This window comes from Canis aureus, chromosome 12 (assembly GCF_053574225.1).
Source record: "Canis aureus isolate CA01 chromosome 12, VMU_Caureus_v.1.0, whole genome shotgun sequence".
Lineage (NCBI taxonomy): Eukaryota > Metazoa > Chordata > Mammalia > Carnivora > Canidae > Canis > Canis aureus.
The window spans coordinates 9,428,280-9,449,275 of NC_135622.1; the positions used below are offsets into that span (position 1 = coordinate 9,428,280).

General features: G+C 40.2%; 1 protein-coding gene across 4 annotated transcripts in view; it reads left to right on the forward strand.

The window, feature by feature from the left end:
* The window catches only part of SPAG17 (sperm associated antigen 17), a 219,259-nt gene that overhangs the window by 184,242 nt on the left and 14,021 nt on the right, over nt 1-20,996 (forward strand). For all 4 annotated transcript variants that reach the window (XM_077842670.1, XM_077842669.1, XM_077842673.1 and 1 more), the window contains 8 exons: nt 228-327; nt 1,056-1,161; nt 3,370-3,495; nt 7,499-7,635; nt 8,921-9,105; nt 11,041-11,101; nt 14,146-14,290; nt 16,864-17,008. In XM_077842670.1, coding sequence (XP_077698796.1) covers nt 228-327; nt 1,056-1,161; nt 3,370-3,495; nt 7,499-7,635; nt 8,921-9,105; nt 11,041-11,101; nt 14,146-14,290; nt 16,864-17,003 — 1,000 coding nt within the window. In that variant the 3' untranslated portion in view covers nt 17,004-17,008. The remainder of the gene's footprint in view (nt 1-227; nt 328-1,055; nt 1,162-3,369; nt 3,496-7,498; nt 7,636-8,920; nt 9,106-11,040; nt 11,102-14,145; nt 14,291-16,863; nt 17,009-20,996) is intronic.

Consider the following 20,996-nt stretch of genomic DNA (forward strand, 5'->3'; position numbering starts at 1 on the left):
TAGGAAACGTGACTGATTCTAAGGTGCAGAAAATGGACCAATGCAAACTGACCAAAAAAAAAAAAAAAAAAAATTGTCAGATTAGTTCATTCTTATCAGTTTTTTTTTTCTTATCAGTTTTATTGTTGGTAATTTCATTTTCTATGGGATTTAGAGCAAAAACATATGCAAATAACATTTTTAAATATTCTGTGTCTTCTTTTTATTATTATGGAAATATCAACCAGGAAGGAAATTGAAAATACGCAAAATTACCTAAAGGAAATTAGGAACAAAGTCATATCACCCTACTTCAAATCTGAATTGAGCAAGTTATATCAGTCTCAGGTAACTGAATATAATTAACAATGATTGAATATGAGTCTTTATAAAAGTTGATACAATGCATATGTCATTCCTGATGTTTCTTTCTTTCCCACATCAGCCCAACTGACTTTACCTTTCATCAAATCCATGTCCTCACAAGCAAATGAAAAGACTAATTTCAAGTCTTGCACCTAAGGAGTTCACTGCCAATGTATTACTACCACTCTACCTCTCCGCCTTGCATTATCACTATTAATTACCCTCTCCCATCTCTTTTAAACCCTTTTCTGGGCCCAATTCTCCCTATTTTTATCCTCTTATAAATTATACTTTGAAGCTTTTATTCCATTAAAATTTCTGCATCCATCTGCAGCTGAAATAGCACTAAATCATTATGAGTTCTTGGAAACCCGTGGAGACAGAGAACCCCTCTTCTACGAATCCTTGAAACTCTCAAGCAACATGAATGCTTTCATGTGTTTAGAGCTCTCTGTATTGCTATGACTTTTCCAGATGCTGTTAGTAATCAAATGCTGCCTAAGAAGAAGTTATAGGAATGTATGACAGAATGACAAAATCTAGAATGGAGTTAAATAGTCTATTGCAAAACCTTTAGTTTGCAAACTTTCTTTTCATAGCATAAAAAAAATGTATACGCTTTCATCATGGCTCATCAACTTAACATTCTTGTGGTGATTGCCATCCAGGCTAGTGTAAGTCCAAAGAAGTCTTTTGGTTTTTCCTTTCAGTTTAATAATCTGGACACCCTTTCCAAAAACTTGCCTCCTTTTACAAAGACAGAGGAAGATGCAAACAAAACAGGTCTTCCGAATGCATCCGATGAACTTCATCCAGGTAATATGTTCATGTAGCTCTTATTCCTGTTAATGTGCTAAATGCAGAATGCCTAATAAAGGCCTCTTAAAATATAACTAGTTCCTACCATCTTTTGTCTCAATCATAGCTAATGATGTAACCTACTGTGACTTGTATATTACAAAGAAAACCAAGATATAAATACAATTTAGTTTTCATCCTGTATGCTTAAAATTTATCTAAAAACATTTAGAAGACCTGGCTAATTTACAAATCAAGGGAGTAATGAAAGGTTGGTGGAAAATAGGTCAAAAATGCAGGCTCAAGTTATCACCTCACATGATATCACACCTAATTATAAGGAGGAAAATAAGGCATTTGCCAGCTTAACCAAGTGATCAAACTTCTACCAATTGTGACAGCCTAGATCAGATGCCTTCTCATATAATACAATATGAAGTGCCTAGGACCTATGTAGAATTCTTGCCAAAAATCATTAACCTGAATTTAACCATGAGGAAATAATCAGACAAATTCAGAGTGTAGATATTTTATGACATAACTGTCCTGAACTCTTCAAAAAAAGTCAATGGAATTAAAAGAAAAAAAAATGGGATGATTGTTCTATATTAAAAGAGAATAAGGGCACCTGGGTGGCTCAGTTGGTTAAGTGGCTCTTGTTTTGGCTCAGGTTATGATCTCAGGGTTGTGAGATGGAGCCCACATTGGGCTCCCTGCTCAGTGGGGAGTCTGCTTGAGGATTTCTTTCCTTCTCCTTCTGCCCCTCCCCCAACTCGCTCACTCACTCACTCTCTCTTTCTCTGGATGCTGGATTGAGAAAATAAACACCTATAAAAGAGGGACACCTGGGTGGCTCAGTGGTTGAGCATCTGCTTTAGCTCAGGGCATGATTCCCGTCTGGGAATCGAGTTCCGCACAAGGCTCTCTGGGAGGAGCCTGCTTCTCCCTATGTCTGTGTCTCCACCTCTCTTTCTGTGTGTCTCATGAATAAATAAAATCTTTAAAAAAAAGCTATAAAAGATATTTTGGAGCAACTACACAAGTTTGAATAGAGGACTATATGGTTGAGGACATTGTGGAATATCTTTGAGTTTTCCTGGGTGTGATGATGGTGTTACGGACGTGTAGAAAATGTCTCCATTTCAAGAGATGCATGTTGGAGAATTTAGGGGTGAAACGAAATTTAGTACTTCTTTTTAATAAACTGGGTAGCTAAATGACCTAGATAGAGGAGTTTTCTACTGTACAATACAGTATCAGGGGCCCAGCTGCCTGGAATGAGCATAGCCAGAGAAAACATCTGATTACCACAGAATTTGTAAAGCAAAGAGTAAGGCTCTAACAATGGCTTAGACACAAAATGGGAGAAATCAGAGATGAAGATTGTTGGTGCTGGTGCCCATCTGCTCCCAGGCAGACAATTCTACTCAGTGAAGCTTACTGTCCCCTTGAAAGGGAGCGATGCTGTAAGTTTCTCTACAATCCTCCAGGCAACCACCACTATTCAGCCAGAGCAGCCCACATACAAGTTGAAATGTATTTGCATCCCCAGTCCTTGATATATTTATGTTTCTTAAAGATTTATTTATTTATTTATTTATTTATTTATTTATTTATTTGAGCAAGAGAGAGAGAGAGTAAGAGGAGGGGCAAAGGGAGAGAGAGCGAATCTTGAAGCTGACTCTCCGCTGAGCCCAGTCTGCGCTAGATCCCAGGATCCTGAGATCATGACCTGAGCCAAAATCAAGAGCTGGACGTTCAACCAACTGAGCCACCTGGCACCCCTTGATAGATTTATCTTAAATTTGTTTCGTGTTGTACTTCTTAGATACATTTTAATAAAGACCTACATTGTCATAATAACAAATGGATTTAAGATGGAAATTTTTAAAAAAATCACATCTCAGATACTCTTGCTAGGTAAAAGTAGGCTAAATTACTTGGTCTCTACTTCATAACCCAACCAAGATGATGACTGTGTTATCTTGTAGAACCAGCTAACTTGCAGGGAGTGTGTTCTTGGCCAATGCTGTCCTATTCATTAATGGCAAACATTGCATCATATAATAAAGAATCCCCACCTCTCAGTGGCCTTTTTCCATTTGATCTTTCTAAAGACAGGGCTGGGAGAGCACATCATTCATTGTAAAGAAGAGTAGAAACATCAGTAGTCCTTGTATCATTGTTCAGAGTATTACTTTATAATATTTCTTTGGGGTTCTCTAGATTGCCAGCAAGATTCAGAACAGGAATCCTTAAGAACAACAGGTCTTCCAAAACTGAAGAATTTTGTGGACATCACGGAGTGTGCTGGCCAGAACCAAACTGAAAATTTATCAAAACCTATCGACGGTATGGTAGTTATTTATTTATTCTTTCTCAAAACTGAAGATTGTGTCTTTTTGGACTAGGAAAGATGGCACTGGGATCTGAATGTATAGTTGTGGTTACAGAAAAAATTCTAAAGGGTCACAGATCCTGGAGCTAAAGAGCTTTGTAAGGCTTCCTAGCACATCAAAATATCTCAAAAAATATTTTGAGAATGACTGTAAGTCCCAGATTGAAAGTAGAAAATGATAAATATATTTTTCTAGATTGCTCTTGTAGTCTATTTCTTTATTTAAATTATTTTATTTATTTTAATTAATTTGTTGCATAATTTGATGTCATCCCTCATGGATCTGAGAGCTTGCCTTGTTTACTAAAGATCAGGAACCCGGTAGCTTTTTTGGAGCAGCCAGTAATTTGGTATTTGGACTCAGATTACCTACCATTTTAGTACTTTTTTGATCTGAAGGTGCTAGAAGAGAAACATAGAATGTAGTCTCTATCTTATGCAGCACATCATTGCACTGAGGTAGCAGAGATTAAAGTATGGAATAATACAAAGTCATTATAGTACAGGGGAATCACATTACACTGATTTCACTGAAACTAATTCCACTTTATGGTTGTCAGAAAAAAGAAAAACAGTAATTTAAATCCTGTAGGTGAATTTGCACTTCTTCACACCTGTGGACATGGTCCCTATTGAAAGTGAGATGGGGGGCACCTGGGTTGCTCAGCGGTTGAGCATCTGCCTTTGGCTCAGGTGCTGATCCCAGAGTCCTAAGATCGAGTCCCACATCAGGCTCCCTGCAAGGAGCCTGCTTCTCCCTCTGCCTATGTCTCTGCCTCTCTCTCTCTCTGTCCCTCATGAATAAATAAATAAAATCCTTTTAAAAAAAGTAAAGTGAAATGGGAGTCTGCCAATAGATCTTAGTTACCTCTTACAGAAGGAGCATCTTGCCACATTTTGGGGTAACTTGAGGAATTTACCCTACACGTGACTTTTGCCTTCCTGATTTTAAAGTTATCTCTTGTATAAAGTTTATTCATTTAGTGGACAATTTATGCAATGCCTACTATGTGCCAGGCATGTTCTAAGCACAGAAATGCAGCAGTGTAAAGCCTTATAGAGCTATGCATACTATGGGCAGACCTAGATAATAAATAATTAGAATTAGATAAATTCATATTGTTTATCACAGAGTAAAACCATGTATTATGTATAGAGAGTGTCTTGGGGAGAGGGACAGCATATCATCAGGCAGTTAGGAGGCCCCTCTGGGAAAGAACATGTGAGCTTAGAAGGACTAGAAGAAGCCAGCTGTGCAAACACTGGGGGAGAGGGACACAGCAAGTATGAAGACCTTTAGGGGAGAAGCAGAAAAATGGGTATACAGCTGGAAGAAAATGAACAAAGGAAGAAGTAAAGAAAGGTGAAGTCAGAGGGAGCGGCAGAGATAAGACTGTGTGAAGCTGCATAAGGAGCTTGGGATTTTAGTCTATGTGTAGTTTTGATTCAAACACCACTGGAAGGCTGTGAACAGGGTAGGTACATGACTAAGTGTATTTTTAAAAGATTACCCCAGTAGCTGTGTGAATAATAGCTTGTGACAGGGAAAGGGGGAGCAGACGAGTGGAAACAGTGAGGGGGGAGAAAGCCACTGAGGCAGGACATGTGAGCACCTGCAGAGACCTGGTCAAAGCAGTGGAGGCAGGGAAGGTAGGACGCAAATGAACTAGAACAATATGTCCTGGAGGTAGAGGCAATGGGACTCGCTGGTCAACTGGATGTGGGGCAGAGGAACAAGAGAAATCCAGGGCTGTCCCCAGGGTAAGTACTGCGTGACCAGTCTCAAGGCTGAGAATGTGTAGCCATAACAAGTTTCAGGTGGTGCTGATGTTGCTGGTATAGGATCACACTTTGAGAACCATGGCCCAAAGGCAAACTCTGAAGTGTGAAAATCAGGAAGAAGAGGATTCGCCATGTAGGCATGATTGATCATTAACTCAATCTCCATTGCCTCTCCCCTTCCCAGAGGGTGGAGACGGGGCTGGAAGTTCCAAGCTCCTAATCATGGTTGGCTCTTTCTGGTGAATAACCCCCATTTTGAAGCCATCCAGGAGCCTGCCAAGAGTAGCCTCATCAGATCAAAAGACACTGCGATCACCCAGGAAATTCCACCGCATTTAGGAGCTCTGTGTCAGGAAGCTGGGTTAAAGATGAAATATTAGAACAAAAGATGTTCCTAGCACTCTTATCATCTAGGAAATTCCAAAGGTTTTAGGAGTTCCATGCCAGGAACCAGGAATCTATATACTGAGACAGGTATATAAATTTTCTGTTATCTCACTCTAGTAGAAGGTGCATGTTCCTGGTGGAGTCTTGACTCACTTAGGCATACATTACAGCCCTGGCACTTCTTTCAGTTTCTTGGACAAGTTATTTAACTTCAGTTTCCTCATTTATAATGAGAGAGAGAGAGAGAGAGAGAGAGAGAAAGAGAGATACTACTATTATTTAGGACTCTTTGATTTGTAACTGAGTGAACTCAAACTTAAATTCACTAAACAGAAAAGTGGCAGGTGGGGCAGGGGAGGGCGGGGGAGAGGGATATGTCTTGGTCTCAGAAGCTCAGAACCACAGAATAGTGGCTATGGTGCTAGCCCAAGGATGACTGATCCAGACACTCTCACCTTTCAGGAGTGTCCTTGTGTCTGATTGCCCCTCTCTCTGGGCATCCTCCCTGCCTCCATCTTGCCCCATCCCTACTTGTCCCCATTTGGTTTTATCCTCTTCTGCAAAGAACAGACTATATCCCTGTGGCAAGGACCATGACAATAGAGGTCCAAGATTTTGATTTTTCCAGATTCATATCCAGGTAGTCAAGCTGAGATTATACCTCTTGTCTTCTGTGGAAATATCCTGGTGAAGAACCTGCATTGGCTCTGCATGGGTCATGTGCCATCCTGATGACTGGGGCCAGAGATATTGTAGCAGTGAAATATATGTGGTAGGAATTTGAGGATGAGGTTGGCAATGGGGAGAGTCCTGAACATACAATAATTATAATTACCATCTCCCTCAGCTGGTAGGATTTTATGAGGATTCAGTAAGATGCTATATTTAAAAACATACCTGTGATGCTTGCCTGCAGATGTTGGACATTTGAATATTAGTTTCTTTGCCTTCCCTGTCTTGGTGGTTTGAATGCATGAAAAGATATTCAAACATGTTGATTTAAAATAATGTTCTTTTTCAACCTCCTGGATATTTGGAGAAATGTATACAACTGCAACTCTATAAACTACCTACTTTTGCTCACTCCTTCACCAAGTTTGGCGATTTGAGGACTTAACTCCCTGGCTTAATTTATCTGTAATTACTAAGCCCCTTTTAAAAAATATTTTATTTATTTATTTGAAAGAGAGAGAGAGAGAGAACACAAGCTGGAGGGAAAGGCAGAGGGAGAGGGAGAAGCATATTCCCCACAGAGCTGGGAGCCTGACAACCCAAGGCTTGATCTCAGGACCCCGAGATCATGACCTGAGTTGAAGGCAGACACTTAACTGATCGAGCCACCCAAGCTCCCCACTAAGCCACTTTTTAGAAGTGTAAATGTAATAGTTGAACCCCCAAAATTAAGATTTCTCTCCCATTGGTTTTAAGAGATCTTTCAGAGTCAGTGTTTATTGTGTTCTACCTTGTTGATTTAATGGAGAGAACCCTGGTCACTCAGCTTCTCAGAATGTGATTTTTCTCATTTACTTAAAAGAGATGATGCTAATGAGACTCTGCCCTGTCCATCTCCTAGGGGTGTTGTGAAAACTGATATTAGATAAAATCTCTTCATAGAATGTAAAGCTGTAACACTAGAATTGATAAAAAGCCTTTATTTCTTTAAATAAGTTATTTAAAAAGGAAAGAAGAAAAGTTTCCCAAATTGGTTTATGTTCTCATAAACTCTGGTAGGACCTCAGATGTCTTTGAATAAAATCTTCATGTGTCACAATTTAAACCTTCTAACAGACCCAGAATCCTATGAGCCCGTGAAAATTCCAACCCAGTCATTGCTGCAGGATGTCACAGGACAAGCCAGGAAAGAGAAAGTGAGGCTACCACACTACTTGTTGAGTTCCAAGCCCAAGTCTCAACCTCTCACGAAGGTAAAACAGACATGGAAACCAGTGTCCCAGAGCCAGGCAGCATTTTATGTAATCCTGACTCGTTGAAGTTGCTCATTTCCAGCTGCTGGGTACTGCTGTTCACTGTACATGCGAGATCGCATCCCTGTGAAGATGTTCAGGTCACACAGAGATGAGAGCTAAGACTGTGCTTTGCCGGAGTCAGCTCACCCAGGCTCAGGAGGGGAATTTTATGATCCAGCTCTTAAACCATTGGTAGCTTGAAATCAGCCTGCTGGGGGTTTCGCACCATCAGTAGCAAATGCTACTGATCCGCGTTCTTTTCAGAGAGCCAGTTTACCAGCATACTACTGTCTAAGGGGATCATTGGCCACCCTTCTCATGACTCTTAGGATAAAATGCAAACGGCAGCATCATTACAAGCCCTGTTTGATTCTCTACCCTCATTTTACCCCATACCCACTTCAGCCTTGTGGGTTTCTCTTGGTTCTCCAGAAGTACCAAGCTCCTTTTTTCTTCAAAACCTCTAAGATTAAGATCCCCTCTCATCTCTGCTGGGGACCCTGCCTTGAGCCTACCAATCTAGTTTAGATAGTCTTTGATACTAGCATGGCACAGTGCTCACTGCCACCACAGAATTTATTGCAATGTCCATGGCCGACTATGTGGTAGGAGCACTTCCAAACTTTGATGTGCACATGGATTACCTGGGGATCTGGTTAGCAGGCAGATTCTGAGTCACTGAGGCCCGAGAACCTGCAGTTCCAACAAGCTCCCAGGCGAGCTCCATGTGGCTGCTCTGGGGAATATCACAGGCACAGGGCAATGTTTCTCAGAGTCTGATTTCCAGACCAGCAGCATTGGAAGTGCCTGGAAACTTGTAAATGCACGTCCATGGACCACATCCCAGGTTTACTGACTGAAAAACTCTGGGGGTAGAATCAGTACATTGGGGCTTACCAAGCTTCCCCGGTGATTCTGACAGAAGCTGAAGTTTGCTAATCACTGGTGCCAAGAGCATAAAGTTTAGAATCAGGCAAACTTGACTTTGAACCTTTACTGCACCAGTTATCATTTGAGCAAATGGTGTCTTATAATTCTCTGAATTTGAGCTTCTTTATCCTTAAAACAAAGCCTACAATACTTCTTGCAGTGCTGCTCTAGGATTACAGGAGACTTGTTGATGCTCATTTATTCCCACAGCCAAGTGATTATTTTCCTTTGGCAGTTGAGCCTTTTTCTTATCTTGGGAATGTGACATAGAAATCGTTTCCTTTGTTTTGACTACTGTTTTCTTCACACAAAGGTGCAGGATTCTGTTGGAGGAAGAGTGAAAACATCCTCTGTTGCATCTGCTGCCATTAATAATGTGAATTCATCCCCTTTTGGTTTCCACCTGCTCCCACCATCGGTGAAGTTTGGCGTGCTTAAAGAGGGACACACCTACGCAACCACTGTAAAGCTCAAGAACGTGGGAGTGGACTTCTGCAGGTGAGGCTGAGGCACCAGATGCCTGTGCACGTCACCTTCTCCTATGCGGGGACTTATCTTTGGCTTACCTCCATCCTTGAATGTTTATTGAACCAAACTTGACTCCTGAATCTTCACAGCATTCATACAATCATTTACTCATGCATTCATTCATTCTTTGCCAGTTCAATATTTATCAGACTTCAACCATGTGGTGGGTGCTTCTTGGCCCTCCCATGAATTCTTATTCATACTTTGGGAGAAGCGACTCAAGGGCTGATCAACAGTAGCAAAAAGTAAAAGGGAAGTTGTACAAGTGTTACAGTGCACAAAATTCAGAAAGTCTGTTTCTCAAATCCACCACCAACTATAATACCAGCTGACATGTTTGCACTTTCTGACCTAAAAGTGACTTTCATTACATTATTTCTGAATAATTGAGGCAAAAAGGAAAAAAAAAAAAAAAACCTGAGTTATTAGGGCCATTTTGCCTCTGAAGATCTAACTTGATCATAACTCACAACCTCTCCTCCTAGTTGAAAATACACTATATATGGCATTCAGTGACAAGAAAAAGAGTCCTTTGTTTCTAGATCAATAAAATTATAGAACTTGTAGAGACAGACCTTAGAGATTATTACAGAGGATCAAAGTAACATGTTTTTAGGTCTTGTAGGCTAGAGCAAGGCTGGATCTCAGATCCCCTGTGGGCCTGTTTGTTTGTGGCATGATGCTTTGTCAGCATGGCTGTGGGTCACTGCTTTGTGCGGGAGTTCAGTCCTTCCCACTGGGTCAGTATGTTCTATGTCTATACTAGGCAGCTCCTCGTTATGAAAGTTCCCATATTCTATTTTGAATTAAACTTCAGTGTAATGTGGGGTTTTTTTTCTCCACATAAAAAGTGCAATAAATATTTCAGTTGCAGAGTTATGATCAGTGTAAGTGGCAAGTCCTTCCAGTTTGTGATTCTGAACTCGAAAATGGACATCAGACAGAACAAAGCTACACATGCATCCAGTTTAAAAGATCAACATCCCGTTTTGGTTGAGGCAACTACCCAGCTTCAGGAATCACGTGTGTTTCCTCAGAAACAATCAGGCCACCAGATCAGACATTATTGAGTTTTTTTGTTTTGTTTTGTTTTGTTTTGTTTTGTTTTGGTTGCTGCCCACACAATGGGTGGGGAGAAATAGAGAATCAACTTCAAACTAGTGAAACTCATCCACGCAGATCCTATCTACTCAGTATAGAATTTTAGCTTGCAAGATTTCACTCCTCAGCTTGTTAAATTCAGCCACTATAGCACAGGCGGCGAAGTTGATAGTAGAAAGAGCAGGATTAAGGTCAAAAGTGGAGGTAGGCTTTCCTTGGCATTTTAATTTGCTCCAGGTCTTTAACCTTCAGGCAGAACCCACAAACCACAGGCAGGGAAAGAGATCAAGAGGCACCACGTGCGAGCTGGGGCTTTCAAGTTCTCCAACGTTTTCTGAGCCTTTTCTGTTTCTCTTCTCCCCAAACATGCAAGCCCCATACCACGACAGAGCAAGACTGGCTCCCATGCTCCACTGCTTTCCAAAAGAGCCTTTATTCTTCAGCTTAATGATCTGGCACTCAGCATTGGTGTTCACGCTGGCGGCCACGCTGCAGTGCACGCACCAGCCAAACATTCACGACCGTCTGCCCGGGCCCAAGCTGCTCGGCAGCATCCAATAACAGAGGGTTGAAACTGGGATTGGAGTCTGTTTGACGCTGATGAAAACTGTTGTTGGAAAGGCGGTTGTGAAATGGCCTCAGATCCCTTTCCCAAGTGACTATTGGGTTCTTCTCCTAATGGTATGGAATCCCCCCTTCCTCCTTTGTAGCAAACATTAACACCTTCCTGATTTTATAACATCCCAGTCTATTCATTGCTTTTTCATTATGGCATAAATTTATTCCCGTCTTTTTGCCTGGTAGATTTAGGGTGAAGCAGCCCCCACCCAGCACAGGACTGAAAGTGACTCACAAACCCGGACCTGTAAGTCCTATGCGCTCTCTGTTGTGTGCGCCCATGTATGTGCATGTCCGTGTGTGCATGTTTCCAGGGAAGTGGGCTAAGTCATTCTATACATTCAGGTTAAATCATGTATAAGTCTCATTTTTTTAGTATCATAAGCAAAAGATTCCTGGTATGAGTACACCATGTGGCTTGACATCTCTGACTGCAGGTAATAGCCATGAGACAAATCCTATGAGTAAATAGTTAAACTTCCAGCTATGGAAACTTTTCTGAAGTTCACTCATTTGTCCCAATACTACAGCCATATACAGTTATATGGAAAAGACGCCTTTTTAAAAATTAAATATGATTTGACATGCACTAGGAGAGCTGATTACCTGAAGGTATCCTGTAATAAATTCTTCTGCTAAATGAAAAGTCCCTTGGAAAAATAAATAGTCTATCCTTTGTATTTTATATAAATTTGGCTTGTTCTTTTGCTATTTGCCAGAGAATTTTAATGACATTCTAAGAAATAGTAATATATTAAAGTCATCAGCTGCTTCATGTCTCCAGAGACCTCCGAAAACACCAATTTTAATGTCAACTTGTTCTAACTTTATTTGATACATTCCCCCCAAATGGGGTATTTAATTTAAAAAAAATCCGTATATTGCCACTTACTTTAAATTATAATTTCAGAAATGTAGTATCAAGTAAACAAAAGTTTACAAATACATAAATATACAAAATATATAAAATAGTATAAAAGATATAATAAAATCACACTTGTGAATCTTAGCATTCGTTCCTTGGTCAGTGCATCATCTTCACATTCCTTCCATTTCATTCAACAAACTCTGAATGCTACTTATAGGGACAGGGTACAAGGGATGTTAAACATGAGTAGACTCTTATGTTGCTCCCAGAGCTGGGCACATAATGGGACTCAAGGTATATAACTAAGTGATTGAAGGAAGTGAAGACATCTGGTAGACACATGATTGTTCATCACAGACAGGGACACACATGAACTAATGAGAATACCAGGCAAAGGCATCCACTTCCATAACCAGCACACAGAGTCCACGGAGTCCCAAGATCTTAAAACAGCCACAATTGTACATTGACACAGTAGGGGCAGTTTGATAGGGTGCAAAATCAGTTGGCTTCTTGTGACTGTGCCACCATCAGCTCTGTGAGGTTGTTGGTTAATTAACCCCCTTTACCTTGCTTTCCTCATCTGCAAAAGAAGTTGTATGGACCTGATAATTTCTTAGTCCTTTTCCAGCCCTAAAATCTAATGGTCTATAATATGGTAGTTTGCAGGCTGCAATTTCAAACAGAAATATACTTTGGGGTAAGATCCACCAATTCATGAGTACCTCTCTGTCATATTTCATCATTATTTCATCATTGTACTGTGTCAAGATTCCAGAAACTTTGCAACATAATGCAAAAACAAAAATTAAAGCAAGCTCTTCTTCCACTGTTGGGAGAAGTTAGCAGATTGTTTTTTTCATTTAAAGTAGGGGTGATGCCAAAAGCCAAAATGACTGTTGGATCAACTTTTGTAGGTACTAAAAACCCAGCATGTATTCTTTGAAGCTCACTCTCTACTGTTAGTATTTTTTATTTTTTTGACAGTAAGTTTTGGCTCTGCAAAAATATAATCTATAGACTTCTCCATATGTAAATCTAACCACTGCTCAGCTTGGTTTTATGCCAACACTGAATGAATATGCCCAGAGCCTGGGTAGACCTGAGTGGTGGCGGGATGCCAGCTGCCTTGTGCAGAGTGGCGTCATCCCAGCCCTGCCCTCATTGTTGGGCTCCAGGGCGAAGGGCCTGATCCTCAGACATGGAGACTTGGATACCCTCCAGTAAGCAGATCTTCACAAGCACATTGTTGAAAAAGTTGAAACATTTTTCAGCTCTATTATTTATAAACTATACTGAAAAAAATATATATTGATATCTATTTGCTTTCCATGTGGTGGTTTCTGATGTATTTTTTCCAGATAATTGTTCTCAAGTCTGCTTTTTAACCTACCTCCTGGAGAGGCAGCTTAGGAATACAAACAGCTCTTTCTTTCCTGGCCAGTGTTCTCTTTAAGGAACAAGGCAAGAAGCCCATTCCTTGCTGTGTTTCTTCTTCATTATATATCGGGTTTCTTCTTAGTTGGTCCAGACCTCTTCCACGTGGCTTTCAGATCTAAGCAGTCTGGCATTTAAGCTCATTCTGTCTCCCTCTACTGGCTTTGTCACATCACAGGTCCTCCATTAGAAACACTATAAACCATTGTATACATAAACCACATCTTCTTTATCCATTCATCTTTCGATGGACACCGTGGAGTATGAACATTTTTTAAAGTTTTTATTATTTACTAATGATTGAATACAGGCTAATTTGATTTAAAAAAAAGAAAGAAAGAAACACTATAAACCAAGGGGCAGGAAAGGGGAAGTTGTGGGGTTCAGGGACTCTCTTAGTTTACATTTGTCTTTATCCACAAGGATATCCATAGAAACCCACCGCTGGGGCACCTGGGTGGCTCAGTGGTTGAGCATCTGTCTTTAGTTCAGGTCGTGATCCCGGGGTCCTGGGATGGGGTCCTGAGATCAAGTCCCATATCGGGCTCCCCGCAGGGAGCCTGCTTCTCCCTCTGCCTATGTCTCTGCCTCTCTCTTTGTGTCTCTCATGAATAAATAATAATAATAACAACAACAATAATAAAGAAATCCACTGCTAACATTCAAGAAACAGCATAATTATGGGCATTGTAAAAGTGGTGGCAGTATCACCACCGGTGGTATACTGGCATTTAGTTTTCTTACACTTCTTCCTAAATAGCACCTGGTTTTCTTCTTCAACAATTTATCTTGGGTCCCATTTGCTCCATGAAATTCTACCTAACTAATCTACAAAGTAACTCCTCTAAATGTCATAACAGTGATCATTCATTAGTGCCATGTTTATATATGAGAAAATACGATTAAAAAGTTTAGCCCAAATTCATGTTAAAACCAAGATTTGAACTCAGATATGTCTGATTCTAAAGCTACATTGTGTCCCGTAGGTGGCAGCTGGTTTGCAAACAGAACTGAAAGTGGAGTTATTTGCCATGGCTGTTGGAGAGGATGGTACCAAGGGATCAACACACATCTCACACAATATTGAGATTATGACTGAGCATGACGTCCTGTTCTTACCTGTGGAAGCAAATATCCTTTAAAGCTCAACTTAAGTAGTCACAAATAGAGCAAAAATTACATTTGAGCAAGGGGAAATGAGAAGTCAAAATGCTATTCCCTAACTTCCTCGCTCCCGTATTCCATAGCTTCATTAATTCTATTTTAAGACCATAGAGCTAAATTTCTTCAGATGAAGACTGTGTCTTCATTCATCTTTGTATGCATCTAGCAAAATGCCTGTTACACAGTACATGTATGGTAACTGAGTTGCATAAATGCCAAGGTTAATGGCTAACTATGGGGTATCAGACAATCAGAACGGTTTTGAAAAGCAAATCTTTGTCATCAAAACAAACTTGTAATCTTGTTAGGGAACAGAAGATACCTTCTTATTATAAAGGATAAATGGATATTCCTACACATACACACCTTCATATCAGTGTGTCTTACATATGGATACCTACAGAGGTCAAGTAAACTATTATATACAAGGTAATGTATGGAATATTTTATCATATATAAAAATGGCCGTTAGATTCTTTCTCAAAAGACTTATAATCTAGAAACAGAAATAAAGTCTTCACACTTGATTCCTATATTATTCTGTACTCCAGTGACATGAAGCATATAGTACTTTGTGTTATGTATCAATTTGGTATTTGAGCTGGGTCTTATAAAATGCGAAAACTTTTGATGAAAGGAAACTTAAGATAGAAGGAATGAACAAATCCACAGCAAGAAGAGAGCTGTTGAGAAGGGTAGGAAGTTCAATTTGTGGAGAACTTAGGGAGTATTAGGAAACATCATGGGGGAGTTGGTTGGAATCAAGTTATGGAAGATTTTGAATCCCTGATCAAACGTTATTATATAAGCAAGAGTGAATCATTGAAGATTTCTAATCCAGTAAATGAAATAATATATTTTTGTAAAAATGAATCCAGTGTTACTCTGCTGGATATGTTGAAGAAGAGCATCTGGATGCAAATAGAAGCAAAGAGCCATTGGAAGGCCACTTCAATAAGCCAAGTGTAAGGACAGGAACTATCATGTCTCAATAGTGAAAGAGACATGGATGGAAAGGCACTTGGCAGGTGGTGGGGGTGCTGTAAAATCTGAGGTGAAACACTTTGATAGAAGGAAGTAAGAAGACAAGAGTTCAACTCCAAGGTTTTGGGCTCAAGTAATGAATCATGCATATGTAGGACTGGGTCTCAATTGGGGAGTTAGAGCTGGAGATGTAGTAATTTTAAGCATCATCTACACAAAGGTGACAATTGAAAGTATGGGAAAGGAGCAGAGATTTTGGGTCTGCTTAGGGAGTAGGAGGAAGAAGAGGAAGCAGTGGAGACAGAGTAAGCAATTAGAAAACCAAGAAATAGCTCAGAAGCCACAGAAAGAATTTCAAGAAAAACATGGACATAGTTGACAAATGCATAGAGATGTCAAGAATTCAGATTTAAGTGGGATTGCTAGATTTGGCTGAAGGGAATGGATCAGAAGAGAAAGATTTAAAAATATGAATGAGAGGAAGTATTGAAGCAGCAGTGTCCAAAGGAGAGCAAGAGGTTAGTCCAGAACAGAGCTGAAGGGCAAGCAAGCGGGTGAAGATGGTTAAGGATCTAGACATTCTGGGGGTGAAGGGGAGATTTAGGAGAACTTGTATCAGATGACCTTAATTTCAGTAGAAATGGAGCTGAATTCACTTGTTCACTTATTTCAAAGGTGTCACTAATGTGTGAAGAACTGTTCTAGGCACAGTGAACGAGAAACAAAAATGCCTGCCCTCAATGTAGCTTCTTCCAGTGGGAGAAGAGACAGTACACAAAATAGGTAAAATGTGGACTACAATGGTGCTGATAACTACAATAGAGAAAAATGAAAAGTAGGAAACACGGTACAGGGAATGTTAAGGAAGATTCCAATTTAAAATGGGGTGATCAGAAAGACCTTACTGTGGATGTGATTTTTTTTTTTTTATATTGATGGCAGGGTTCTTCTGTTAGTAATAGAAGGAACCTAACCAAAGAACCAGTTTTTCCCTCTAGGAATTAAATCAATCTTCATATCCTCTTTACACAGGTGTTTGGATACTGATCCAGAGCACCTGATCCCTGCTGCTGGTTACAGCAATCAAGTCATTTAGCATTTATGCCAGTACTATCTATTTCCTTATTCATAGATTAAAGGCCATCTATCAGTTAGGCACATATAGATGGGGAAGAGAGTTTTATTGAATCTTTTATCTACTTCTAATGTCAATAGTGAGAATTCATTGCCCATTTCCCAAGATCTATCCCTTCCCCACAGAAAAAAGCATGACATCTGGATGCTGATGTGATTTGGGACCTGGTTATGGTGACTGATGGCTCCTCTAGGAAGACTAACCACACAGCAGAGAAGTATACACTGGGTGGACAGGAGAAATTCCAAGAAATCAATATCCACCCTTCATCCCCTAAGCCTGAATCTGTAGAATTCACATTTCATAGAAAAGTATGGAGCTAAAGATGCTAGAGAAGAGGTTCTGATTCTAAAATGTTATCTGAGTTTGTTTACACAAATCATTTGGTCATGACAGTCATAGTCCTTAATGAGTATTTTACCAGTTTTGACAAGCAGCAATTATGATAAGAGACCAAAAGATTTTCCTCAGGGAAAAGAAAATCCCATGGTCCAGAGGACTTCTACGATTTCTTCCTCTACACTTGGAGTCTTCATGTCCCGTAAAATTTCTCCACATTAGGTCCAGTAAGTAACAAATGGGAACTTTAATGTCAGCCATTCAGATGTGAGGCCTTAGACCTCATGTTTGTTCCTCTCTTCCTACAGCCAGAAACCAAGAAGGCACTTAACCTGGTGGGATGGAAATACTTGTTTTAAATAACTATAATAGCTACTTCTTTATATACATTATCAGTATCGAATCCTCATACTACTGATTAGATATTATCTTTCCTACTTTATAAATAAAGAAACTGGGCAGCCCAGGTGGCTCAGCGGTTTAGTGCCGCCTTCAGCCCAGGGTGTGATCCTGGAGACCCGGGATCGAGTCCCATGTCGGGCTCCCTGCATGGAGCCTGCTTCTCCCTCTGCCTGTGTCTCTGCCTCTCTCTCTCTGTCTCTCATGAATGAATAAATAAAATCTTTAAAAAGAAAGAAAGAAAGAAAGAAAGAAAGAAAGAAAGAAAGAAAGAAAGAAAGAAAGAAAGAAAGAAAGAAAAGAAAGAAACTGAAGCTCAGAGAATCTTAAGTAGATGATGTAAAAATCTAACCTACTTCAATGTGATCCTAAAGTTTGTTCTTAGAAGCACTGTTTTCTTTTTTTTTTTAAATCTTTATTTATTTATGATAGTCACACAGAGAGAGAGACAGAGACAGAGACATAGGCAGAAGGAGAAGCAGGCTCCATGCACCGGGAGCCCGATGTGGGATTCGATCCCGGGTCTCCAGGATCGCGCCCTGGGCCAAAGGCAGGCGCCAAACCGCTGCGCCACCCAGGGATCCCAGAAGCACTGTTTTCAATGTTAAGCTGACCTTTCAAAAAGCAGGAGCACCTACACCAAGACGTCCTTCTGGACTTGAAAATTTACAAATAAGCCTGTGGTTGTCAAACATTTTGGACATAATATTCTTAAAAGTTATTAAGGATCCCAAAGAGCTTTCATTCATGTGGGTCATATCTATCACATTTACCAAATTGGAATTAAAACTGGGAAATTTTTTCAATGTAAAAACCATAATAAAGCCAGTATATTAACATAGATGTTTTAAATGAAAAATATTTTTCAAAACAAAAATGTATTATTCATGGGACATTGTTTTACATTTTTTACAAATTTCTTCAATGTCTGGCTTAATAGAGCATAGTTGGATTCTCACACCTGCTGTCATGATATCAGACATCACATAGCCTCTGGAAAACTCCACTGGACACCCATAGCATCTTGTATTAGTTTCCTAGAGCTGATCTATCAAATCTCTATTAGTTTCTTAGGGCTGCCATAACAAAGTAGCACAAACCAGGTAGCTTAAAATGACAGATATGCTCTTGCAGTTCAGGAGGCCAGAGTTCTAACATCAAGGAGTTGGAGTGGGGGTATTTCTTCTGGAGACTGAGGCAGAATTCATTCTATGCCTCTCTCCTAATGTCTGGTGGTTGCCAGAAGTTCTTGGGTGTTCCTTGGCTTATGGCTACATCACTTTAATCTCTGCCTCTGTCTCAAATAGCATCCTTCCCTGTGTATATATTTCTGTCTCTGTCCTTATAAGAAAGACACTCATTTCATTTAGGGGCTACCATAATCCTGAATGTCATCTTAAGGTCATCTTCACAGTTTCTGATAGACGTGAATTTTGTGGAGACAAACCCAGTGTAATCTGGGTTTGAATATAAAATGGAATGAATATAAAAATATATTCATTCCATCCCAACATTCCCAAAATTCTTCACCCATTCCAGCATTAATTCCAAATCTAAATTCTCATCAACATAGGTTTCAACTCAAAGAGTTTCACGTCTCACCCATATAAATCAAGTATGGGTAAGACTCTGGTATGACCTGCCTTGGTCTCCCTTCCACTGGAAGATGCATCAAACTAGAAAATAAGCCATCAGCTTGCAACACACCATAGTGGAAAAAGCATAGGGAAGGAAGATACTCCCAAAGGAAGAAAGTGGAAGGAATAAAGAATCACTAGTCTAAAGCAAGGGTACGACACAGCAAGGCAAATTTCATGAAATTTCAAGACCTTAGAATAATCATTTATGGCTTGATCAACATGCCGTCTGGGCCCCACAGAGGTTTCACCAGCCCCAACCTTTAGACCTTCAGAAGCCTTGTTGGCCCCATCCTCTCGTCCTCAGCCCAGACATCATTTACCTTCTGGGCAGCCCATCTCCTATTTATAGAATCCCAGAAGTCTGGCAGCCTTCCTTTATCTTGTCCCCTCCCTGTCCCTGTCAGGCCAAACCAGGAGTATTTCTGCTGATGTTACATCCTCAAAAACCTGTCAGTATTCATGCATGTCATGGAGATCCACATCATTAGACATGAGGCTTCTCCATAGATCCTTCCTGGATAACCGCACCTCTATTCCTGGCTTCTGCTGAGATGCCTGTTTGTATCTGTAGTCATAAACCTAATCTCTCCAGCACACACACCCTTGGTGACTGCTCCAGAGTATACTTTTGCATTGTTTTGCAGTATGGATATAACGTCAATTTTCAAACTCATCATGTTTTGATTCCTTTTTGCTCTTTAGTTCCTTCCTCAAATGATTTCTTTCCCCTTACATTTTACTAGAAGCAGCAAGAAACCAGGCCACATCTTCCATATTTTGCTTGGAAACCTCAGCGAAACATTCAGTGCGAGTGTTTACAAGTTCTACTTTAAACCCCAAAGCAGAACACAATTCAGCCAAGTTTTCTGCCACCTTATAACTTTTCCTCCAGTGTCCTCAAATGACATGTTCATTTGAGGTCACTCTAGAAGCACGTTTAATGTGTCTATTTCCATCAACATTTTGTTCATGATGAGGTAGAAGTTCTCTGAGGTGACATGACAGCAGCTTTCTCTGCTGTCCCTATCACTTCCTTCTGAGCCATCCCCAAAGTGGCTTAGAAATCCATGTTTCTACCAAGTCATCTCAAGATAACCTAGACTTTTTAATTTCTCACGTTGCTCACAATTCTCCCAGCCTTTACTCATTACCCAATTCCAAAGCCACTTCCACATTTTTGGGTATTTGCTCCAGTTAACACCCCACTTCCTCGTATCAAAATCTACCAGTTTCCTGAGGCTTCCATAACGATCACCACAAACTAGGGGAGGGAGGCTGAAGACAAGATATTCATTTTCTTGCAGTTCAGGAAGCCAAAGATCTGAAAGCTAAGGCGACCGAGGGCTGGGTTCCTTCTGGAGGCTCAAGGAGAATGTGTTCCTGCCTCTGTCCTGGCTTCTGGCACTAGCCTGAGTCCTCAGGGTACCTTGGCTAATAGCTACATCAGGCAAATCCCAATTTCTGCCTCTGTGGTCACACAACCTCCTGTTTCCTCACATTGCATCCTTATATAGCAATAGTCACTGTACTTAGGGCCCACTCTAACCTCGCATCACCTCATCTTAACTAATTACGTTTATAAAGACCCTATTTCTAAAGAAGGTCATGTTCATAGGTATCTGGGTAGACATCAATTTTTGGAGGTCACTCTTCAAATTACTAGATTTTAGTATTGTTTTGAGAATATTTTTGATCTTGCAAACTCCTTGAAAGGGTCTTACCAACTCCCAAGGGTCTTAAAATATACTTTGGGAATCACTGATTTCATGGTTTATGTCAGTTCTATTCCATGGCTTTTGGAAGTTACTCCAAACTGAGGAGTGGTGAAGTCTCCATCACTAGCTAGACAACTCTACTACAGAGCAGCTTTCAAATAATGGTGCATAATTCCTTTGGCACCAATCATAAGTAACTTCATGAATCTTTACGCCTCTGTTCATATTAGCACAGTTAATGTGATTGAAAGATGCCTACTATACTTATTCTTTTATTTTAAAGACAAACATCTAGTGTAAAGATTCTCTATATCGCCTAGAGCTAACATAACATTTTAGTCTATTTCTTTCCCATGCCTTCTATGTGTGTGTGTGCGCGCACGCAGGCGCCTGTGTACGAGAATCATTCTGTAGTTTTAGATACTGTGTAGCTCACACAGTAAAAATAGTACCTTATATTG